We start from the raw sequence: 25,917 nt of genomic DNA, 5'->3' as shown, positions 1-25,917 counted from the left end.
TGGAAGAAGGTATTATAGAACCGAGCGATTCGCCATGGCGCGCGCAGGTGTTGGTGACCACCAACCAGAACCATAAGAAACGGATGGTTGTCGATTACTCTCAAACGGTCAATCGCTTCACCCAACTCGATGCCTACCCTTTGCCGCGCATAGACGAGATGGTCGAACGCGTGGCCAATTATAAAATATTCAGCACCATCGATTTGCGAAGCGTCTATCATCAAATTCCCATCCGAGAGGAAGACAAACCTTACACCGCGTTCCAGGCAGGTAGACGCCTCTACCAATTCAGGAGGATTCCGTTCGGTGTCACGAATGGAGTAGCTTGCTTCCAACGAGTTATGGACGACATCATCTCGGATGAAAACCTCAAAGACACTTTTGTTTACGTGGACAATGTCACGGTGTGCGGTAAGGATCGGGGGGAACATGATATGAATCTGGACAGATTCTTGAGCATTGCTAGAAAATATAATCTGACCCTCAACTACGAGAAATGCGTATTCTCGGCAAGGTCAATTGACCTTCTCGGCTACACAATAGCCGACGGCACGATTAAGCCCGATCCTGAACGATTGCGCCCACTTCGTGAGCTACCCCCACCTCAGGACCTGCAGACAATGCGTCGGGTGATCGGGATGTTCGCTTACTACGCGAGATGGATCCCCCAATACTCCGAGAAAATACATCCCCTAGTGCATTGCAAAAACTTCCCACCAGATGCCACTGTTGTAAAAGCTTTCCACAGCCTCAAAGACGATATCAGTAATTCCGTGGTATTATCGATCGACAGCTCGGTGCCGTTCGTGGTGGAAACAGATGCTTCCGATCACGCGATAGCTGCGACGCTCAATCAGTCCGGCCGACCCGGCGCGTTCTTCTCGAGAATTCTCTCTGGAAGCGAGCAGAGACACTCAGCAATAGAGAAAGAAGCGTATGCTATTGTCGAAGCCCTGCGTAAATGGAGACATTATTTACTGGGAAACCACTTCACACTCGTCACGGACCAGCGATCCGTTGCATTCATGTTTGATGGGAAAAATAACGGGAAAATTAAGAATGAAAAATAATGAGATGGCGGATAGACCTAGCTTGCTATAGTTACGACATTGTTTACCGGCCCGGGAGGGAAAACCCTGCTGCAGATACCTTCTCTCGGGTCTACTGTTCGGCGACAATCAGTTGGGCTTTGCAAGACCTCCAGGTGTCTCTGTGCCACCCGGGGGTAACCAGAACGGCACATTTCGTGCGCAGCCAAAACCTTCCCTATTCTATCGAAGATATTAAACAAATGAATGCTTCATGCCCTGTTTGTGCTGAACTAAAACCCAGATTCTATGGCGCGGCATCTGGCAGGTTGATCAAGGCCACTTCTCCCTTTGAGAGACTAAATATCGACTTCAAAGGGCCCCTGCCGACCGAGACAGACAACAGATACATATTCACTGTTGTTGATGAATACTCAAGGTTCCCTTTCACATTTCCGTGCTCGGATATGACCTCGGATATGACCTCGGATATGACCTCGGATATTTCACTGTCGTGAAATGTCTGTCTGACCTCTTCGCTATGTTTGGGAAACCTTCGTACATACATTCAGACAGAGGGCCGTGTTTCATGTCGGCCGGGCTAAAACAGTTCTTATTAGAGCACGGCATAGCAACTAGTCGAGCGACGGGTTACAACCCACAGGGTAATGGGCAGGTGGAACGATATCATGGAACCATTTGGAAAGCCGTAACTCTGGCGCTGAAATCGAGAGGACTGGGCCCCGAGCAGTGGCAGGTTACCCTTCTCGACGCTCTGAATTCCATACGCTCTTTGCTCTGCACGTCCACCAATGCAACTCCTCACGAACGAATGTTTACTCATCAGCGACGTTATGTTGACGGTCAAACGGTGCCCAACTGGCTAACCTATCCCGGAACAGTGTTCATGAAACGCCCGGTACGACAAAGCAAGTATGAACCCATGGTGGAGGAGGTCGAACTCATCGATGCTAATCCAGAGTATGCTCATGTCAGACTTCCTGATGGCAGGGAGACCACTGTGTCGGTTCGCCATTTGGCTCCCTCAGGTACTCCTCCCGCAGGTACACCACCATCTGGCACTCCTCCCTCTGACATCCCCTCCCCAGGTGTTCCCCCCCCCAGGAACTCCACCCGGGAATGGTGGCGACGGAGCTGCCGCGTTCCACCCGAGAGCGATCGAGGAGTCATCCCCGGCGCGAGTCGAGGCTCACCAAGAGGATCGGAAGCCTCCCTCAAGTGAAACCGCCATTTACTCCCGGAGAGGTCGACGGATAAAACCCCCTCGCCGACTCGATCTGTAAAGGGGATTATTGGCATCCTCGATGCTCATGCTCCTATATGCTCATTATATCATATATCGATGCTCATTACCATGCTCCTACAACTCAAAATAATCCTCACTGCTTGGCATGTATGCTTCTGTAGTTTAAATAGTTCGCGCTGCTTGAAATGTATACTCCTATAGCGCTGAAGTAATCATGGTGCGTTAGTTGGGCCTCTAGTTACATTTGAAAGACGGGGAGAATGTGGTGAATTGAAGGTCGTGACGCACGATCACATGTCGCGCGGCTCGCACACGGGATAGATAAAGCCAAGATTCCGCGCGGTCGGGGGGATTGTCCCTGGGGCATTGTCATTTACAGCGGCGGTCCACTTGGTGCTCGTTGAATGGTGAGAATTGAGAGTATACCGGACTCCGTGCTTATGCTGATTTATTTTGCGGTGATCTACTGCACATGTATACATTGCTACATATGTACTCCTAGCTGCACCTGTATCCCCTGATGTGCCCGTAGAAGCGGCTTCAATCAAGTGGAATAAAGCCTACACTCCGAAGGTTTTTCTCTCGCTTTCATTACACACGGCTTGTTCAAGTACGATTCGAATGACTGACCTTCAGACTCGGCGAATTCTCAGAACTTGAATCGCTCATGGACAAGGTTCTTCCGCTGGTTGCAGTCCGTGTCAAAGGCCTCTTTGACAGTTTCAAATACGTTCGAAGCAACCGCTGACTCAAACGGGAGGCTCTCGTGTACATCCACAGCATGTGGCCCAGCACAGTTCAGCACGATGGTGACCTTTCGACTGTTGCTCGTTCGTCGACTCGAGGCCCGAAGCCTCAAGATACCAGTCAAGGTCCTTACTCCAGCGTCGTCAGTTCTCAGCAACATTCCCATCTATCTGGAGATAACCAGGCGGTTTAAATTTCATCACAGTTGATGAAGAAAATCATGAATCTCTGACACCATGTTGTGACAATGGACACCATGGGATCACCTTGCCCAGCCCAACTGCCGGATTTATTGGTGCGCGCGCGCGCGCGCGCGCGCGCGCGCGCGCGCACACACACACACACACACACACACACACACACACACACACACACACACACACACACACACACACACACACACACACACACACACACACACACACACACACACACACACACACACACACACACACGTACAGGCCAGATGAATACAACAGATCAAGCAAGCATATAATTCAACAATATCATAATTGACGACACCTGCAACCTCTGCCAGGCCGACCCACACACAACAAAACGCATTCAGGAAGACTGTGCGGTCCGAGCTCCACTTATACAAGAGCACAACATCACAGATGTGAGGGATCACCTGAAGGGTCACACGTGGGAGATCAATAGGCTATCTCCATGCTGTAGGCCAGTTCAAGCAGAACTGACTGGAGCAACGCAGCAGCAACGCAGCAGCAACGCAGCAGCAACGCAGCAGCAACGCAGCAGCAACGCAGCAGCAACGCAACAGCAACAGCAGCAGTAGCAGCAGCAAAACAGCAGCAGTAGTAAAGCAGCAGCAGCAATAAAAACAAGACCAAGACCAAGACCAAGACCAAGACCAAGAACAATACCGAGACCGAGACCGAGACCGAGACCGAGACCGAGACCGAGACCGAGACCGAGACCGAGACCGAAACGAAGAAGTCGCAAGTAAAAAAAATAGAGTACGTTTAAAAAAACAACATAGCTTGGCAATCGCAGCGCAGGCTTTCATGGGTCTTGCATTACAACTTGAAAGATTAAATTATTTTTCGTCCGTGATAAAGAATCCCTTGGCTGACCCGGATAGGTGCGGAATGTTTTTCAGCAGAATTGCAATACTGTATTATCAGCCGGACCAAAGGTTAAAAGTGAAGGAGTGTTATGACGTCATTAAGGCAAGCGTCTTTCACTCAGTGGTTGATGTATGCAATGCCGATGGTCTCCACGGAAGGACAGTGGTCGGAGAAAGGGAAGATGTGTTTAAAATGGAGTTATTTACCGAGGAGAACTCGGGATAGAGGGGTACATAGATACAGGCAGATGCGAATTGTCCTGATCACATGGTGCGTTGAACTTCCTCGTGCAGCTTCCAAAATGTGGAGGGGTTTCAAGACTATCCCATAATGCCGTGCGCGTCGCCGTGTTTGTTGTATTCATGTCCCTGGCAACGATCACCATGGTATCAGTTGCTCCGGAATCGATCACGTTTATCTCGTCATTCTGACGTACTGCAATGGAAGGTTATGCTGATTATTTGGCCTTATTAGGTCTTGTTTACCTTTTCTCGTTTGTTCAGCTTGCCAACCAATATGGCGCCTGCGCACTGCATCATGGGTACCGGAACGTCTGTGTGACGCGATTTGGCGCAGACAAGGTGTTTTAATTGCGGATTAAATAAAAGATTACATTCATTTAGAGGTAGACATCATTCAGCTCGCTAGAATTAAGAAACAAAATGTTGTCTTTCGGGGTCGTAAATTAACGATAACAACCGGAAACAGATATCGACGAAGAAGAAGAAGAAGAAGAAGAAGAAGAAGAAGAAGGAACAGTTTTATTTTATTTTGTTTTGTTTTGTTTCGAGGGAGAACGACGTGAAAATGAACCATTTGGAAAGAAGAAATGATCTCGCCATGAAAGATCCTGTCGGTTTGTCTGTTGGTTAATAACTTCGGACTTTCCTGTTGACTTGAGTGGTTTTTTTATCGAGTGTGCTGTTTCCAGTTTGATGGATTCAGCGCTCCATGTCCATGATGACATGGCAGGATGTGATCGTGCTTCTTATGCCTCCTCCCCCTATCCTATCCTATACTTCCCTGCTTATGTCTGTTGTCGGGTTTGTTTCCACAATTACTGTTTTCCTTAAGATCATCTGCATTGATAACCTGTAATTGGCTCACCTGCACTGATGTAGGGTTTTTTTTGTTTTTTTTAGGTCACCTGCACTGATGTTGCAGGGTTTGTGTACACAATTTATGTTTGTTTTCAGCTCACCTGCACTGATCACTTGCAATTATCTCACCTGCACTGATGTTGTAGGGTTTGTTTCCACAATTAGTGTTTTTAAATCTTTTTTTTTTAGGTCACCTGCACTGATGTTGGAGTTTTTTTTTTATGTCACCTGCACTGATCACCTGCAATCAGCTCACCTGCACTGATGTTGGGTTTGTTTCCACAATTTATGTTTGTTTTTAGGTCACCTGCACTGATCATCTGCAATCAGCTCACCTGCAATAAGCTCACCTGCACTGATCACCTGCAATCAGCTCACCTGCACTGATCACCTGCAAATATCTCACCCACAATCAGCTCACCTGCACTGATCACCTGCATTCAGCTCACCTGCACTGATCACCTGCAATCAGCTCACCTGCACTGATCACCTGCATTCAGCTCACCTGCACTGATGTTGGGTTTGTTTCCACAATTTATGTTTGTTTTTAGGTCACCTGCACTGATCACTTGCAATTATCTCACCTGCACTGATGTTGTTGGGTTTGTTTCCACAATTAGTGGGGTTTTTTTTGTTTGTTTCGGTCACCTGCACTGATAACCTGCAATCAGTTCACCTGCACTGCTGATGTAGGGTTTGTGTACACAATGTGTTTTTTTTTTTCATTCACCTGCACTGATCACCTGCAATCAGTTCATCTGCACTGATGATTTTGGATTTGTTTCCACAATTTGTGTTTGTTTTTAAGTCACCTGTACTGACGTTGTAGACTTTTTTTTCTATGTTTGGTGGCCCCAGTTTTAATGGTACCGAAGGGTTTCTTCGACCCCCTCAAAGTACTGAACCATGACTTAGATTTATTTTTTCTTCCTTCACTCTCAATTTCCAAGCTGTATCTCGGAGCTGGCTTGGACTTTTGGAATGAAATTTCGCATCAGTAATGGGAATAAAAGTATGCAGTGATGACATCACTTTTTGACCTTGACCTAATTTTAAAGGTCATGACCCAATTGCGGTCACTTTAACGTTTTTAACCATAACTTGACTAAGGTTATGTCTGACTGGGATGAACGTTCCCCCTCTCAGCCTAGATTGAGGTGCATTTATGCTTTAGTTACATCGTACCCTTCCGGGTTTAAAGGTCAAGGTCAAATGGCACAATGAAAAAAAAAAACGTTTTCTGTCATCACTCAATTTTGCCAATGTGGAATCTCGAAGACCGTTTGGCCTTCCAATATGGTCGTGCTTCATAATAGTGCACCTGATATTTGGTTCGTGCCCTTGACTTACTTTTTACGGATTGTGACCGAATTAACAACAAACACGTTTTTGATTATAACTTGAATAATTTGCCTCCGATTTTCATGACGTTAAGTTTTATGGATGGATTGGAGATGGGGACACATTTTCTTAATTTACACTCTATCCCAAAATGTTAAAGGTCGAGGTCATATGGCGGTCATCATTGGCATAGATTGGATGTCATCCTTGTATTGAAAAGTGCTCGGGTTGGTTAAACCTTGTAAGAACAGTTGGTACTGAAATTGAAACCTTGTCTTTGTGAAAATTATTAAATTTTCATCATCTCAAACATTAGGTGTATTCTTGAAGGTTGGGATATATTAAACATTTGACTGTGCAGGTAATAAATGGCAAGTTGGAAAATATAAGCGAGAAGAATTTCCTTAACTTTAGATCCAAGTCTCTGGTGGTGGAGTTCAGGAGTCCACGTGCTAAGAAAACCGGAAATGGGAGCGTGAAATAGCAAATGTACGTTCTTTCCTCTGGTTCAATTAACTGTGACTTAAAAAACTCATGGTGAAGGTTTGTGTTGGGTAAGTGAAGGTTTGATGCATTTTTTTTTTTTTTTGGTTAGTGTTGGGTAAGGGAAGGATTTTTTTTTTTCATCCATGGATCTCAGGTTTCCTCGTGGAGACGAGTGAGAGCCCAGCAGGATTACCACTCGTCAGCTCTTACCATGTGTGTCGGCGATCAGACCCCATGGACTTGGTGGCTTTGGCTGAGCAAGTGCAGAAGGTGAGCTTCCTGCTAGCAGGTGAGGAAGATGAACTTGTCATGGTTCATTTGATGATACAAGGAAAGAACATTACCATCTGAACTACATTCATCTTGTTGGTTCTATCTTGCACAGGCAGATGATTTTATCAAAGCAAATGCGTGCAACAAGCTTTCTGTGATTGCTGAGCAGATCCACTTCCTTCAGGAGAAAGCTAAGAAGGTGAGACTCAGGTGTTGATAATTTGCTTGTTACATGTCTGTCTGCATGTTTTTGCAGTAGCGCTCCAAGTCCTGCTTCCTCTTTCTCCCATCCATAACGTCCATCTCTTTTTCTTTGTTCCATCTTCATCCATATAATACTACAAAATATCGATGTTTATCATGTAAAATAAGCTGTGGTTAAAGTCGCTGACCATGGTTAAAGTCTCTGAGCTGGTAGATGTGGTTCAAAAATGGTGGTTGCTGGCATGTGAAGGCAGAATGGAGGAAGATTCTCCTGGCAAATAAATTATTTTACTTAAAAAGAATATGGGGAGAAGGAAAGACAAGACATTATATACTAGAGAGTTCATTAAACATGATACCCCATGCAGTGTTCATGTATGTCGGCCGACTTCAATTTGAATAAAAACATTGATTTTAAAGATAGTTTATGAAATCCGGAAGTTTAGCGCAACTGATGCAGTCTTGTACCTCACCCTTATTGAATGTAACAAGACAACGTTGAGTCGCAGTTTAGGAGATGGAGGCTTTATTGATCACCATAGAACACAGCATCAAACGGCAGTGTCCATCGCCATATCGGTGGCCTCTTCTTCATCCCGATACGCATGCCACGCCGTCTCGTGCTATATGTCGATATGTACATATCATGGTTCTTGGAAGTATTATGAATGCAAATTGTGTTTTACAGTGCAAGTATATAATTCAATTTAAATAAAGGTTTAAAGGCGTATAAACAAATTAATTCTGGATTTTACCGCCGTTTTACCCAGTGTCTAAAAACAGCACCCTATCTACGACGCTACACAAGTTCTTCATGCCTGTTTTATGTGTTATTTATGACGTCCTTAAAAACCGTAAGCTTCCTGTTGGTTCACGAGTCAGTAAGTGACCACTATATTCGTTATGTGTGTCTGTCTGTCTGTCTGTCCCGAGCATAGCTCCGTGGGTTTTGATCCGATCCTGATAAAATTTGGGTGGGAGGTTTATATCATGATCTAGTTGTATTTTCCTGAGAATGGGCATGCTGCGCCTATTATGGGCGGAGCCACGCCCAAAGAACATGTTTTTAGGGGGTAGCCAGTTTCAATTTACATCTTCTCCGAGGGGGTTTGTCGAATCTGGCAGGGGTTTCGGTATTTGGTTAGCCCAATGGCACCTGCATAGCCCCACGGAGCTCGATTTTTCATTTTCATCCCAAGGTCAAGGTCACAAGGTCACGAACTTAGAAAATGTCAAAAAAATCAATAAATTGGGCATCGAGCTCCAAGGGTTTTCAACTGTTTCGATTGAAAGTTGGTATGCATGTAGTGCTCTTCGAGTACTACAACTTTCATCATTTACGTTTTTCCCGATTCCCGCCAGTTTGCCCGTGGCGTCCCCTTCAAGTTTGTTTTTATGCTGATTTCATCAAAGTATGGATAATCCGAGGAATGCGAAATGCCATATAGCCTATATGACGTTATATTGTTCCTGGAATGTTCCAGAGGAAGTTTTGCACCAAAGGTCATAATCCTTGACCTTTGACCTTTAAAGGCCACAAAGGTCAAATTTTCAAAGTTGTGGGAATCTAACCGGGTTTTCGACCTTCGACGAACTAACTCCAATAAGCTATAGTACGTATCCTGTTTCCTTATTTTAATGTCCACAACATTGTTTTGTGACCTTTAAAGCATAACCTTTAAAGGTTATGCAAAGGTCAAATTTTGAAAGTTGTTGAACGAAACCGGGTTTTCGACATTTTGCAGCTAATAACCTGTCACTCGTACCATATCATGTTGATCATTTTTATAACTTGATGAAAACGTATCACATTGTCTCATCCTTGACTTCTGAAACAATCTACATCGTCAAATACCGCTCGTGAACCATCGTCGTCTTCAGACTTGTTTGGAATGATTTTCAATTTTGTTTGACTGTTAGGTAAGCGTACAGAGTAAAAAAAAAAAATGTTTTCTCACTCCTCCCCACGCATGTGTGGCCGGGTCAAATTCAATCAAAATACAGTAAAATGGCAAACCTGTCTTGCTATTCATGTTCTCAATATACCATTCAATTTAAAGAACTTGTTCCTCCATCATTAACTGGCTATCACAAACTGATAAGACTTGCAGACAGACTGACATGAACCAATTGTTTAATTCCGCTTTTCACTTTATGTGTGTACGTAGGGTAATAAATGGAACAGATTTGGTGGGTGACCGACCCAAATAGGGAAGAAGGGAGCACACAAACTTGTATGCAAGAGAACTAAACCCTGCTAATGGCACCAAAATAATGGACTCAAATACGAAACAAAGGGGCAGGCAAGGACTTTAGCAGGCATGAGCTGGTCTTCGCTGTACCATGATGGTGTATTGCAGGTTGGCGTGGCACAGGATGAAGGTGATGTGATGCGATGGGGGAAATGGTGTCCTCAGTCTATTGAACCATCCATGTGTAATCGACAACAAAGCAGAGAGAGCTTATGCCTCACACCAGAAGCTCACTCTACCCCCAACTCTCCTGTGCTTTTGAGCACGCGGCTTTTATTACCTTTAAGGACCACCATCAATCACGTGGCTGATCCTGTCATTGGATGCCCACAGCCAGTGGACGGTGCCATCTTCCAGGCCTTCCAGCCACTCTCCAGGGCTCCACAGCTCACTATACTGCCGTGGCCTGCTGTCTTTGGCACAAACGGCCCATGATGTATCCATTCCATTATAACCAATGCTTTTCTGTTGCCTTGGTGTGCACAAGTCCTCCACCTGGCCTCACCTGTGCAGTAGGTTTTCCACAATACAACCTTACCCAGCTTCTTTGCCTTTCTTCTGCTCTCCAATGGATTATCACTGTCCCGTTAGCGCATATATTACATACAACTTATCTTTGACAGATCCCTAATACAGGTGGAAATGTAATCCACTGGAGCAAATGGACCAACCTATTTTGTAGTGGGGCAGATAACAACAATATTTGAGAGGAATCGTGCAAGTGATGATACAAGCATCAAATTTGGCACATTTGTTCTCCAGGGGATTCCAATTAAATCTGCCTGATTGACCATTTGAAAAATTAAAAAAAAAACTTCAAAAAGTCAAGATCACGAATCAATGTTGGATGCTGGCTGAGATTGGTGAATGTTTCAGAAACATCATCAAAGACGTTCCAAGTCTGCCATGCAGTTTTCTTCCCTTTACCGCGGAAGGCAGACACGACGTCACATCCAGTGAACGCATGGAAGTATGGGATCCCTCTAGTTTTCTCAGGCCCTATTGCAGAAACTACCTCATGGACTGGAATCCATCGCGCCTTGGCTCCTTGGCCAAAGGCAATCCACATGTTCTCAAGACCTAGTTCCTGTAAGGATGACAGTACAGATATTGCAATGACTCGTACGTCCATGTCATTAGCCTTAATGATAATGGACTTGCTACCATCCATTGTTGCATCCTTGGCGTGTACAAATATGTGAGTGTCAGCTTCTTCATGACAACATGGAGACGCAGCATCCAGTGACTTCCTTGTGTTGCTAATGGCATCTTCTCCTTTTGTGACAATGACTGTGCTTGTCGTCTGTGATTCACACATCTTTTCCACAAGGAAGTGAAACAGCTCAGTCTTCTTGCTGTCATCTCGAAGAAAGCTTCTCCAGTTACTCGGGGTCTTACTGGTTCCTGTCACTCTTCTTCTGATTCCTTGCCCCCTTTTCGACCTTGCCTCGGACTTCAGACGACTTCTTGTACACATCAAACACCACATCCACCCTCTCGTACCTGTCACCATAGGATTCCACCTTTGGGATGATGTCTTCTTTAGCATAGTCATCAAATGTCTTTGAAGTGCGTGGAGGTAGGGCATTGATAAGTGCTGAGCCATCAATGATGACTGCATCTCCCCTGGGTTCTCTGTCTGGGATGTTCACTTGCACTTCAAGAATTTCAGCCAGCTGTGACTTCAAATTTTTTTGAATTTTGTTTTTTCTTCAAATTTTTCAAAATTTGGATTTTCAAATGGCCAATCGGGCAGATGTGATCAGAAAGCCCTGCAGAACAGAAATGCCAAATTTGATGCTTGTATCATAATTTGCACGATATTCTACTATCTTCTACACTATGTGTTGTCTTGTTGTTCACCACAGGCTGGTTGGTAGCTTTGCAGTCCTGTTTGGCTTCACCGTGTGCTGACACTCCTGCCCTTTCACCTCTGCCTTTCCAGTTTGCATGTGTTCTCTGAGAAACCCTTTCCTTTTTACCATTGAAAAAAATTGAAACTTGGCACATAGCAAGTACTCCTCATGGGGAATAAGTGTGAATTTTATGACATCATAGGTGCCTTCGTTATGACGTCATAATTGCATATATAGAACGCTACATCTGATCAGTATGAAACACTTTGAGGGTCATCTAGGGATAAAATGGTTGACAAACTTTTTTTAATGATGTCATTGGTCACGTGATGAGGCAGCAATATTGTTTTTTTTTTTTAATTTTCAAAAATCTTCTTCAAATTAGCTGAACAGATCGAGGCAAAACTTTACACATTTGACCGTCTATCCATGAGGAACAAAAGGCTCGCATATCTGACGTCAAAGGTCACATGGTTCGACAGCCATATTGGATTACCCTAAAACATCTAAAGAATCTTCTTTTCCAGAACGGTGAAACAGATCGAGGGGAAACTTCACACAAATGTTCCCCAAGGCATGCCTGTTTGAAGTTGCTCAGGAATAATTGATGTCACATGGTTTGGCAGCCATATTGGATTGAAGAAAAATATTAAATGTTTCATCTGAAACCGCTTAATCAATTAATGTGAAACTTCACACTTGTGATATAGTAGTGATGGTGGAATACATGTTTTAAATTTCAACGTGATCAGACACACACTCTCACAGGCAGAATTATTGAATTTTTTGGTCTTTTTTATTTTTAACCTCCGCCATCTTCGAAGATGGATGGAGGTTACTGTTTTCACCCCTTTCTGTTTGTTTGTTTGTTTGTTTGTTTGTGAACAGTATTACGGAAAAACTCCTCGACAGATTTCGACGAAACATGGTGGGGGGATTTGGTATGGTCCAAGGATCATGCCATTAGATTTTGGACTTGGTCCAAAGTCCAATATGGCCGCTATGGCGGCCATTTTGAAAAAATATTTGAATTTTTTTTTTTTTTGCATTTCTACATGTTTTAAGTGATTTCCAACCCCCCCCCCCCCCCAAATATTGTTAGAGAATTTTTTTTTTTGCATTTCTACATGTTTTAAGTGATTTCCAACCCCCCCAAAAAAAATCGTTACACCCCCCCCCCAAAAAAAAAATTGTTAGAGAAAAAAAAATATTTTTTTTGCATTTCTACATGTTTTAAGTGATTTCCAACCCCCCAAAAAAATTGTTTGAGAAAAAAAAAAATTTTTGCAACTTTTTTTTCAACAAAATTTAGATTTCTTTTTTTTGCATTTCTTCATGTTTGAGGTGATTTCTAACCCACCCACCCCCCCCCCCAAAAAAAAAAATGTTGGAGAAAAGAACTACAACTCTGTCAGCACTGTTGACATCATATTTAATGAATAAGATATAAGGTTCACTTGAGTGGCCCAGCAGTATTGGCAGCGGAGGTTTTGCACTCTCCCGAGTGCTCCCCCTCTCGTTTGTTTGTGTTTTAATAAGGCTCACTTGACTGTGCCTGAAGGGGTTTGAGGATAGAGGAGCAGCAGCTGAAATGTGAATTCTATCCAGGTTCCTTCTGATGACTTCATCTTTGCTTTTTGCTTGTTTGGGTTCCTTCTGATAACTCCAATGCAAGACTGTTCCTATTTGGTCTTCCATTTCATCTGAAATGATTTTATTTCAATCCCATTCTGAATTCAATTGCAAAATAATAAGAAACGTCATGGGTCAGGGTCAGGTGTCCGATCAAAGTGAGACGTCTTAGTACCTGGCCATCACTTCCAGCAGTTAAAAAGTGGCATTTCTAATTATGTGTCTTATTAGTTACGTAACACACCAGTACACAAATGCCACACAAAATACACCGTACAAAATAAGGCCTGGCGAGGGTCTGCAATTTCTTTCTGATTGCTCTTTTTCTTGTTTAAATTAAATTATATGAGAACACACGAGAGGAGTGATGTCACCGGTTTGCCAGCCATATTGGCAGTGGCGCAGTGCATTCTTGGTGCTTCCAAGATGGTGAGTAGAGTCTTCTGAGTGTCTTTCGCCTCAGAGCCGTTAACAAAGTTATCCTTCATAGTTCATGAAAGTGAGGTGAGCTCGAGGGACAACAAGGAAAGCAAACGAGTGCACAGTAAGATTCTTGGACCTCCAAAAATCCCTTTGTTTGTGATGCGCTGAATCATCCTAATTCTGTCTTGATGGACTGTGCGAGGTCGTAGTTGTGCTCTTCTCACCATCTGCCAGTCTACCACCATGATCGAGGACCCTCAGCTCCATCGTGCTCTTGATGGCACTCGTTTGTCATTGAGCTCCAACATGAGTTTCAAAATCTCTCTTGCACTCATGCTTTATAAAGGCCCTGTTTTCAGCTGCAGCCCTTTCCCAAATTTGTTGTGGGACAAGCTGTGTTTAATGTTTGATTTATGCCTTTGAAAATTGATTTGACTCTGAGAATTTTTACTTGATGATCTTTATGGACCTAGTTACTCTGTGTAAGTTAAATATGTTAATTACTAGTTTGCTTCTTCTTGCCATTTCATCATTCAACATTTGATTGTTCTCGTGTGTTAACGATACGGATTTGATTTGCCCGCCAAAATACGAGGTATTCGAAACAGGAAACTTACCACCAAAATCCAAGGTGTTTTAAACAGAACTGACATTTGTCTTTCAACTGTCCTGAACATTGTACAGCTGTTAAATCAATAGGGCATGGCAAATATATAATTTGCTATTTGTTCATTGTTATTTGGCTCACTCACTAGCTCCGTGTCTACTGGAATTAAATTATTGCAGTACTCGCTTGCCTGTTCAGAAGCCTTGTTTTCTGTAAATATTAATGATTTGTCCCTAATACTTTGAATATTATGAGTATTTTTTGAAAGACAAGTACAGGGTGTTCCATAAAGGCCCTCCCAACTGGTTGTTAGTATTGTTGTAGATTTCCGCCCGCCGGCGTGCGAACGACCATGTCCAACCAATAGCGGTCGCTTCGCCCACAGAACGGACAATCCAGTCGCGGCTTTCCGGATCAACTCCGGAAACCAGCCACGGGTGTGTTTGTAACCACACCACAACCTTGTCCGCACTCTACCCGCGTGCTACAGGGTCCGATCGCCAAATCTTCGATTTACCTAATTATTTGCGCGGGTAGGTAACCGAGAGATTGTACCTCAACGGGACCGCTTGGAAACGAGCCGCTTAAGCAGCTCTCTTCCTTTTTGGATAACCGAGCGGGGTAATATCGCACAGTCCCGTTGGACCCGATCACTTTACCGGCTATTAAGAAGCCAACTATTTATTCCGATCTCAATACGGCAGTTCAATGAGGGAATGGACGCAACGAACAAGTTTACATTCACACAAGGACATTTATTTGCACACATATACGGTCAAAGAAGCAATGCAGATATATACAAGCATGCAATGAATGGGGGTAGGGACAAGATGCGAGCAAGACAAAGACTACAACCGTCTACTTATTATGTACAGTCCACTTACACTTAACAGCAGTTCCTACCTATTAGACGGGCCCACGGACACACGTACGCACACACACACACCCAAGAAATGGTGGCAGATGCCTTTAATAACGAGCTCTAGCTCTGAGGACAGGTGAGCTGAAACCCAGAACCTATCTCGAACTTCTCCACCTCGTGTGGTCTTCAAGTTGCTCGGACCCAGGCTCCAGCGAGAGTGAGCTGGACCCAATCGCCGTGAGCCGCGATCCTTCCCGAGCTCCCGCGAATCCTCCCGCGCTTCTCAACACGTGCTGGTGAGACGAGGCGCCGATCCTTCCCGTCGATGCGCCGCTTCCCCCAAGGAACCACCTCCAAGAAGAGGTCGATGAGTCGCCCCAAGCCAGGAACCAAAATGGAGAACAAAGAGCTCCACGAAGCAAGAAGAAGAAGAAGCCACCATTCGTAGCTCGAGCCGAGCAACCGGCTCAACTTCCTTCCAGAACAAAGCAGCTCGAAGCAAAAAGCTCTCCCGAGCCAAGCAGAAGCCGAAGCTCACTGAACCACCAAAGCAAAAAGCCTCCAAAAAAGCTTCCTCCCGAGCCAGGCCGCAGCCGAAGCTCACTGAGCCAGCCGAAGCAAAAGGCTTCTGAAGGCCTCAACCCTAACCCAAGCCAAGCAGGACCCGAAGGTCTGCTGAGCGACTACTCTCTGCCGAAGCAAAGAGCTTTATACTCCAACTCCGAACACGAACAAAGAAATGGTCTCCTCTTATTCTTCTCCCGCCCTTCCCCCGCTTCCTGCATGACTCATGACTCGTGCCCTCGTGCTCCATCCCCCACTCAACCACGGGTGGGAAGGAGTTGTTGACATCATGAGTCACGGGACGGCAGGTTCTCTTCCTCTTCACAGAAGAAGGGGAGGGATGTCTCCATTGCTCGTTCCCTAACTATTAAATCGATCCGTAGCGCATCTAATCGATCTCTGAACATTTAAACAATGAAAGGTGAGCTATCTAGGGAACAAGCCCTTATCGACATAGCTGACTAAAGGAACCTGTATGTTGTGTGCAATCAAATTCCAAATTCGTAACAGTATTGTAACATCGAGCTCGTCATGGCAGGAGGCTAAATCCCACAATGAATGAAATGGTTTAACTCATGTGGGGACGTTCCGAATTATAGTGGACAATGCGTGCACGGGTTGTGAGGAGAGACACGAGAACCTTAAAGCTTTTTAAATCAACGGGTTTATTCTCGAACCACAATAAAACTAGGGGAAGATTGACCCGACGAAGGGAATATGATGGCGGGGAAGAAAGGGGGACACGGAATCGATAATAAATAATTATGTACAATGTGGGAAAAAGAAAAACTATCGTGCCACACACCAGACTCATCACTGACGGGGAAAAGGGGACAAAAACCTGGGGGACTCGGCTCTGGTGATAGTGGGGACAAGCAGGCAATGAAGGTACGATGAGGACTATTGGTGGTGGGTTGCAGGCAGATGAAACCTGGCACAGGGTGAAGAAAACAGGCAGAAGCAGGCAGTATAACCTCCTCAACACTCTCCTCACAATTTGTTGTCCTCAGAACTTTCTTCCGAGTCTCCTTTTTCTCCTCAGTTTACCTCCATTCTCCTCATACCAACAGTTCTCTCCTCGTCGTATTCACCTTCGACTCTCACCGCCCGATCAGGCTCCTTCCTCTTTTCTCCCTGGGCAACAAAAAACTCCGTCCCCCTCTAAGCAATCCAAGCTCTGCCTCTTGGGAGGTGACGAACGCTCCTCCCCTCCCTCTCATGCCGAGTCACCCGGCACCCCCCAGTAGAGGTTGACAAAGAGGTTATATCCACAATTTCCTTCACAAAAATCCCCAACTATAACTGTGCACCCCCTGTATGGTGCACATTCAAATGAGACGATGATAAAGCTAACATTTCCCTACGTGTTACATCAAGATTGGCTAACTACCCGTACACGGACCATGCTATTCTATACATTCCTATCTGCTCTATGGTAATATCTAACACCCCCCCCCCCAAACAGCATAACAATATATTTAGAACCACAAACCATGTGTTAGTACAGACTAAGCAGGGCAGGCAGATTTTCCTCAAAGTGCAGGTAGTTATGAGCCAGGTGAGTTTTTTTTTTTCTTTCTTATAAGCACATAATAATTATCATTAGATACGCACAGTTTCCAGAAGCTTACACTGTAATCCAAATTATTATTACTGCTGCCTTAAGTTGGACTTAAACTTACAACCTCTAGGATGTGAGGCAAGTGTCCTTATCACGAGGCCACTGTACACATGCATTTTGCATTCTACAGTTGTACAGGGTGTTCCAAAAAGACCCGGACAGTTTTTTGGTTTTCAATATGTTGAGAACAACAAATGGCACAACAATACCCTTTGGTTTATATGATACAAAAACTCAAAAAGTTTTCAGCAGACCATCGACACACTTCAATGTGAGCTTCGTTTGTCGCATGCAGGACAACAAGGCAGTGCACGAGTTCTTGCAATGCTCGGCATGTTTGCGTCCAGCAGTGCACATGCAGCTGTGATCTGAGAATGAAGATCCTGCAGGTTGCCATATTGGTGTTGCAGACAACATCTTTGAGGAACCCCCACAGAAAAAGATCAAGGGGTGATTTGGTGATTGTGGGGGCTAGGCGGTTAGTCCACCTTGGCCAACCCAGCAACCTGGAATTTTTTCATTCAGGACGGCTCAAACGGCTAACGCCCAATGAGAGGGAGCGCCGTCCTGTTGAAAAATGGTATCGGGTTGCAGGTCTTCAATCTGTTGGAAGGCGAATCCTTCCAACATGTTCTTGTAAATTGTTGATGTCACTGTATCCTCCACAGAGAAAAACGGACCCACAAAGAGTTCATGGAGAAGGGCCACACCACTCATTGACCTTTGGACTGTTGCGTATGTGTCAATGACCATATGGGGTTTTCAGAGCCTCACATTGTGCCGGTTCACCATCCCCGATACATGAAAGCAAGCTTTTTCTGTGAATATGACCTTTTTCAGGTAATCTTCATCATCCTCGATGCGTCTGAGCATTTCCAAGGCAAATGCCTTGTGTTTGGGTCTGTCATTTGGTTTGAGTTCCTGCAGAATCTGCACCTTGTAGATATAAAGCTTCAGTGTCTTTTATGCAAACTCTGTGTACAGTGGTGGTTGGTAGTCCCAGTTCTCTTAATGCGTGTCAAATTGATTTTCTGGGATGTTGTTGAAATGATTCACACACTCATTCAACATCTACTGCACTTGTGCTTGGTCGACCGGTACTTTTTTGTTTCTGACAACGTCAGGTCTTCTTAAACCTCTTGTACCGCTCTCTGATCCTCGTCCACGATGGTGGATCCTTCCATAGCTTGTACGGAAATTACGCTGAAGTTGTGTGTCGGATCTCAATTTGACACACTGAGCTTTCTCCTGTGGAGTCACCATTTTGTTTTACATTAAACCACCAGACCTAAAAAAAAAAAAAAGAAAACTTTGAGTTTCTGTATCATATAAAACAGAGTATCATAAAATTTGTGGCACTAAATATATTAACAACCATAGTTGTCCAATTCTTTTTGGAACACCCTGTATGCTTTTACATAGTAATTCCCTCTTTCCCTCTCTCTCCCTCTATCTGTTTCTGTGTTAGCAATTGTATGAGATAGTGGTCCTTTGAATAGTATTAAGTACACGTAATATTTTCAATCAAGTGTATTTTATATTAATGGCAAATCTTTGAAATTTTTTTGTACATTGTAAACTTGACTTTTAAGTCTCCGGACTTTGGTCACGTCTTTGTTTGAATTGAATATATATATATATATATATATATATATATATATATATATATATATATATATATATATATATATATATATATATATATATATATATATATATATATATATATTTATTTGAAGGCAATATAACACAATTTGCCTTCACAATACAGCACTGTCCTTCCAAAAACCTACGGTTTTGCAGTACTCTACTGTACTTCAATTTAAATGAAGGTTCAATTGAGTGGTGCATAAGGATGTTTTTTGGGACTGCTTCTGGATTACTACAATAGAACTAAACTTGAGGATTAAAAAAAAAAATTCTTAAAATCATTATTCTATGAAAATAGAAGTATAATTCAAGTAAAACTGCAGGGAATTGTGTGATATGAACTCGAGTTTCACCTGCAATTCCTTTGCATGTTCTATGTTGCATTTCTGTGCCGTCCTTGTTTCACTTTCATTCCATCATGTGTTGTTCGTTTTCCCCCTACTGTTCTGCACTTCCTTGATATTCAACCCATGTATTGATAAATTAATAAAAAAAAAACAAGGCCTTTCGAAAGTTCCATTGATTTAATATTTTGACTTGTTGAATATTCTGTGTGAAACAATTGATCAATGAAATATCGACGCCATGGTTTCTTAAAAAAAAAAAAAAAATCAAGCACAGAAGAGTTTTTGGAGATATTTAACTTTCTGTTGGGTTTTTGTGTGCTCAATGTTTATGCTCTTAACAAATGTATTTAGGAACAGCTAAATAACAAAATGCTCCATGCACACAATTAAGATGTCGAAGTGCTATTTTGTAGGTGATTGAAGAAGCCAAGCGTGATGCAGAACTGCACCACGCAGCCTGCAATATGGTGAAGAAACCAGGACAAGTTTATTTCCTTTACCAACAAAATCCTGGCCAGAATTACTTCTCAATCATCTCGCCCAAGGTTGTAGTACTGATGATTACTGGCAAAACATCCTATCTGTTGTCATTTTGGGGTTCCGGTGTGCATGTGCATGTTGGTTTCAAGGAAGAAGCATGAGAGAGAAGAATTTATATGAAAATTGACTGCCCTTAATGGGCAGGAGTTGGTTGTAATGAGCTGTTTGGTACTTTTTGGAGATGATAAATCTTCATTTTCGTTGTTCATCTCACAAGAGATTGGTAAATGATAAACGGTAAACAAAGATAAAGTACATTTAATTTGACTGAAGAGTAAAAGTCATACCTTCTCTCTTATTTTCAGGAATGGGGCTCAAGTCAACCACACAAGTTTATTGGAGCATTTCAGCTGCAGCATGATATGTCATGGATGCCGCAGGAATATGGAGATGAGGAAAATTCTCATAAGTATGCATTGCAAAAGTTTCTTCTTGAACCACTTTTGCAGGATGTATTTTGAAGTGTAACTGTTTTGTGCACCGCTGCGATGTTTTGGTTTCCCATTTTGATGGCTGTTGGAATATATCTGGGATATCTGCCTTGCACCTCTGCATGCGAATAATTTGTGAATCATGCGGAATAAATTTTGGAGTGTTCCATTTGTTTCTTTGTCAAAAATAACTACAGTTGAACCTTAAAGCTCCGATGAAGAACTAGTCTTGCTTGTGAGGGCTTGTGTCTATCTGTGTCGGCAGACAACTAGAACGATTAATGGAAGTTTTACACAGATGAAGGGTTAACCACCGAAATGTCAGCCTCTCTTCACTTCTCATGACTGAGTGCATGACTCCATCAATATTCTCTTTATTCCATACATTGTTCATTCAATCCCCATATGGTTGGGATAATTGAGGTTTTCCTGTGTTTTGCTTCTTGTGAGATGATCTGCACTATAAACTGTCCTCCAACTTTCATAGAGATATCTTAATAAATGAAATTGACAAATTTTCATTTGTGTCATACTTTGCTTCTCTATAGCCTAAAGCACCTAGTGGTACAGGAAGAAATATGAGAATGTGCTGATGTTTAGCCGCCTTGTACCCAAATCCAAACAGATAAGAAGGACCATGTTTGATTGTATTGGGAGTTGGGGTGCTCGTATTCTTGTTATTCCTATAATAGTATTGTTATGGATCCGGGTTTGAGGCTCGCCACGAGGGGAAGCACTCGGGTCCCCCTCGAATGCCAGGTCCTGAGGCTGCCGGGCACAGATAACTCCGTGCACTGACGGGTTGCTAAGCAACCATGAATGCTGATTGGCACTGCCAATCCTGGCCGGGTTACACTACTTCTCTTGATACCTCACCTGTGGATGGCCTTACCAAAAGGGGCTGGGGGGGGGGGTCACGTGCCCTCGATGCGTCCTTGTGTGGAACTTACCGTATCAGTTGCGGTCAAGCAGTGCTGCCAAGTACGCACCGGCTAATAAGTCAATTAATGGGGTCGAGCGTCCCGCCTATACTAACATGTGGACTACACTGGACCAATGAAGGAAAAGACAGAACGAGCTGGGTATATTTATAATGAGGGCAATTTATTTATAAAGAAAGGTCATGTGGCACAATTATAAAAGGTTTTATTCAGCAATGGGTACGGCAGGAAAAAGCAAGGATTGATGCAGTGCGGCAAAAGAAATGCAATTATTTACAAAGAGAAGACACAGGGCAGAGCTAAACTGAGACAAAGAACTTACACATTCTTAACATGTGCAAACATTACAGGTGCCATCATACACACACCCGAGGAAATGAGAGAGCAAGAAAGATGAGAGGAAGTTGAGGTGTTTACGACGACTTTCAATACCTGGTGCGGATGATAGGCCTATGCTTCCCAGTTGCTGAGGAGGGAAGAAAACCAGGGGTGTCTATGTTGTGTGAGTGTGAGGTGTAAATGAGGTGCAGATGCAATGCAGAAGGGGAAGAGTGAAGGAGTTTGTGTCTGTAATTGCTCTTTCAGTACTTGCATCGACAGCAGACGAGACAGTCGATGGGAGAGATGGAACATGTGAGTAATAGCTTAATGTAGCTGTGAGAAAGTCTGTAAATGTAAATGCTAATGACGATTGGCTGTGGAACACAGCTGAAGTAGAGCACCGATGACTTGGTGATGACCTGGCGATGACCCGGCAAATGCTTGGCAATGGCTATTTCAGCTCCTCTGCAGTTATTTTATAGAGCCGGGGTGAAGGAGGAGCCAAAATATTGTATAAAATGTCCTGTCGGCATTCCCCACACTCCCACTGGTGCGCAGATGCCACCTCGAAAAGTAGCCCTGCCCCGCCAGACTCCAAAGCTGGAAATGGCCTCATTTACTCCCAAACTCGGCCATGCAACGGAGCTCGGGGATTAACGTGGGGTGCGGGTTTCTGGGAGCGCTCTCTGGCCATGAACATGCGCCGGGCTCCAATTGAGGGTTATTTAGTGGAGCGCCAGGGCTATCCACACGACGTTGAATGGAAACAGCGCATTCTTGTGCTTTGAGCTACATGCCAATATGTTCCAACTTGTACTGTACTCCATTCCCCGGCATCCCAAAGGATGACAGTGAGTGTCTGGGGTGCTGACTGGTCATGGTGCCTCATAGCAGTTGTGCGGTGGGTGAAGCACGATGGTGGTCGTGTCAGGACATTGAAGCGTTGGGGGCAGTTGAAGCGGTTTTGATGAGTTGGTTGAGCATAGGTTACTGTGGGGATTTTTAGGAGGGTGTTGTGGTGATTTGTACAAAGGATGTAGCGTCGTGGTGAGTAGGGGGAGGGTCTGAGGTGAAACATACGTTCGTGAATGGCACGCAGTTTGAATGGGGATGTGGCACACGTATACTAATGAGGCTCTCTAGTAATGGCACCATTCGGTCTGTGGCATGCATGCGTGAAGATGTCGTATATGAAATAAAGTGAAATATAATTGATGGAAGAAGAAAAAAAGCAATCAGAGATTGCAGACCCTCACCAGGACTTCTTTTGTGTGACATTTGTGTACTGGTGTGTTATGTAATTAATAAGAGACATAATTAACACTGCCACTTTATAATTGCTGGCAGTGATGAGCAGGTACTATGACGTCCCACTTTGATGCAACCCCGCTTTGATTGGACACCAGACCCTAGCCGTTTTTTTATTATTCTTCAATTGAATTCAAATCAAATTGGAGACCAAATAGGAACAGTCCTGCATTGGAGTAATCAGAAGGAACCCAAACAAGAAAAAAAAAGATGAAGTCAGGAGGAACTTGGATAGGATTTGCATTTCAGCTGCTACTCATCCAGTCACAGTCAAGTGAGACTTATTCAAAAATAAATAAATAAACCCAAATCAAAAAATTAAATAATTCTGGTTGTCAGACAATGTGTCCAATCAAGTTGAAACTTGAAATTTAAAACCTGTATTCCCCATCCCTACTAGATCACAATTCTGAAGTTTCATGTTGATTGATTAAGCGGTTTCAGAGAAAACTAATATTTTTCTTCAATCCAATATGGCTGCTAAACAATGTGACATCAATTATTCCTTAACAACCCTGTACACACATGCCTTTGGGAACATTTGTGTGAAGTTTTCCCTCAATCTGTTGATTGAAGCCGTTCTGAAGAAGATTTTTTTATGTTTTAGGGTAAATCCAATATGGCTGCCAAACTATGTGACATTTGACATCATATGTGTGATTCTTTTGTTCCTCATGCAAAGGCGGTCATATGTGTGAAGTTTCACTTTGATCTGTTCAGCCATTTCGGAAAAGAAGATTTTTGAAGTTTTTTTTTTTTAAAATAAAAATAAAAAAACAATATGGCTGCTGAATCACGTGACTGATTGACATCAAAACAATTTTTGTGGACCATTTTATCCCTCTGACCCTCAAAAAATTTCATACTGATCGGATATAGCGTTCTACATATGTAATTATGATGTCATAATGAAGGCACTTATGATGTCATAAAAAAATCACTCATTCCCTATGAGGAGTACTTGCTATTTGCCAAGTTTCATGTTTTTTCCTTGGTGTGGTTTCAGATACAGAGGTCCAACGTTTTTCCCGTCACCTATGATGTCATAATTCTCATTGTAACATTCTGCATAAGTCGTCAATCCGACAAGCAGTTGCAGAGAAAAAACACAATTATGTGTGGATAAACAAACAAACGAGTAGAAGACGTCGTGCTGAGCACGATACCTGCAAAATGCATAAAAAAATATTTTGACCCAAAAATAATTGATGGTTGAATTCAATGACCAAATATGCAACTCTTCTTCAAATTTCAATTGAATCGGATGAAAAATGACAATTTTAGAAATTTAGCCCATGTGGACCTTTTGGTCAATGTTTATCTCAAAAATAATTGGCTGATTGAATTCAGTGACCTGAAATATAAATCTTCAAATTTCAAGTCAATCAGATGAAAATTGAGGATTTTAGAAATACCACCTTAGTTGTTGACCTTGGGCCAATCTTGACCTTTTGACCTCAAAAATAATAGGCTTCTTCCTCATGACAAACTCTACCATGTGTTGAAGTTTCATTAAGATCGTTTGAAAATTATGACATGTAGGTGACAAACAGACAGAATAACAAAATCGACTGACCAATATACTTGAAAAATCTTCGATTTTGCAAGTAACAAATGGACCCAAATGCAGGACCCTCACCTTCAGGGAGGGTAATTAAAGACCTAACTAAAATCCCTACGCAACCCATATTGTCCCAATATATATATATATATATATATATATATATATATATATATATATATATATATATATATATATATATTGGAAGGGCTAACTGAACGAATACTAATGAAATAACTGTCTCAGAACTGCTATATGTTGGGTGCCATTGTCTTGGGTGGGGGGGTGGGGGTCAGGGCCGGTGCCAGACTATTTTGGCTTGTAGCAACATTTATGTACACATTTCGGACACTGGTACCAAAAAATGAAAGTCATTGTATGATTAAGTTTTGCATATCATTGTGAGCCAACATCATGGGAATTCAGGATCTATTTGGGCAGAGCTTAATTCTTCCTCTTTCTATTGCTCTGACAGGGTCAAAGTTGGTTCTCAATTATCCAGAAATTCCAAATCTACATTGTTTATCCGTTGGATAGCTCTAAATATAATGTTTAATTGCCATCAGGTACTTGACTAATTGAGATACTTGACTAATTGAGATAATCAGGTACTTGACTAATTGAGATACTAGAACAGTCTTTCTCAAAACACTTTTTTATTACATTTGGACTCACCACTCATTTAAATAACTCTACCATTGATGTCAATTTCACCTAACTATGTACAAATAGCTAATTTTTATATTTATTTTAAAATGGTCTGAGGGCTTAGGTATGTATCATACACTAATAGGAAATCACATATGGGGAATCATTTGGTTACCTCATATTTGACTGAGCAAAGGGGTCAAGGTCAAATTGGCCTTTTCAGTCATACCTTTATCAAGGAAACACCGACATCATTCTAAAAATGATCTGATAGCTTGGGTATGTATTATACACTAATAGGAAATCACATATAGGGAATCTTTTGGTTTCTTGATATTTGACCTTCAGCAAAGGGGTCAAAGTCAAGTGGACCCTATCAGTAATAGGGGTCTACCTTTATCAAGGAAACACCCATATCATTGTACAAATGGTCCAAGGGCTTAGCATGCTTAGGTTTGTATTATGCACTAATATGAAACCACATATGGGGAATTTTTGGGATTACCTGATATGTGACCTTGAGCAAAAGGTTCAAGGTCAAATAGACGCAAAGAGTATCAATTATCTGTATAAAGGAACCACTCATATCATTCTAAAATTTGTCTGATGGCTTAGATATGTATTATACACGAATTGGAAACCACATATATGGAGACTATTTGGTTGACCTGATATTTGACCTTGAGCAAAGAGGTCAAGGTCATATGAAATTAACAAATTGATCAAATTGATCAGTGTTCATTCAGGTCATAAATATATATGCACATAAACTTAACCATAGAAATACATGCTGTGATGAACCAAACTAACATCTTAGGA

The 25,917-nt window shown here is 42.8% G+C and overlaps 1 protein-coding gene across 2 annotated transcripts; it reads left to right on the top strand.

The window, feature by feature from the left end:
- The first annotated feature begins 4,854 nt into the window (after positions 1–4,854).
- C4H1orf50 (chromosome 4 C1orf50 homolog) lies at positions 4,855–20,838 on the top strand. Of its 2 annotated transcripts, none has more exons than XM_085879864.1 (5): positions 4,855–4,986; positions 7,212–7,327; positions 7,443–7,529; positions 19,762–19,893; positions 20,194–20,838. In XM_085879864.1, the coding sequence occupies exons 1-5, from the start codon at positions 4,938–4,940 to the stop codon at positions 20,347–20,349; spliced, it is 540 nt and encodes a 179-aa protein (XP_085735990.1). In that variant the 5' UTR covers positions 4,855–4,937; the 3' UTR covers positions 20,350–20,838. The 2 variants fall into 2 exon arrangements, with proteins under 2 accessions (XP_085735990.1, XP_085735991.1); XM_085879865.1 differs by lacking the exon at positions 4,855–4,986 and adding an exon at positions 5,726–5,750.
- The last annotated feature ends 5,079 nt before the right edge of the window (positions 20,839–25,917 follow it).

This window comes from Eptatretus burgeri, chromosome 4 (assembly GCF_056783735.1).
Source record: "Eptatretus burgeri isolate ZD-2024b chromosome 4, Ebu_testis_v1, whole genome shotgun sequence".
Classification (NCBI taxonomy): Eukaryota; Metazoa; Chordata; class Myxini; order Myxiniformes; family Myxinidae; genus Eptatretus; species Eptatretus burgeri.
This window is presented reverse-complemented; position numbering and strand designations above follow the sequence as displayed.

Excerpts from the sequence above, each read along its gene's own strand:
- C4H1orf50 (XM_085879864.1), top strand. The coding sequence starts at position 4,938 with ATGAACCATTTGGAAAGAAGAAATGATCTCGCCATGAAAGATCCTGTC. Across the intron at positions 4,987-7,211 it reads CGCCATGAAAGATCCTGTCG|GTTTCCTCGTGGAGACGAGT; the intron begins GTTTGTCTGTTG and ends CATGGATCTCAG. Across the intron at positions 7,328-7,442 it reads TGGCTGAGCAAGTGCAGAAG|GCAGATGATTTTATCAAAGC; the intron begins GTGAGCTTCCTG and ends TATCTTGCACAG.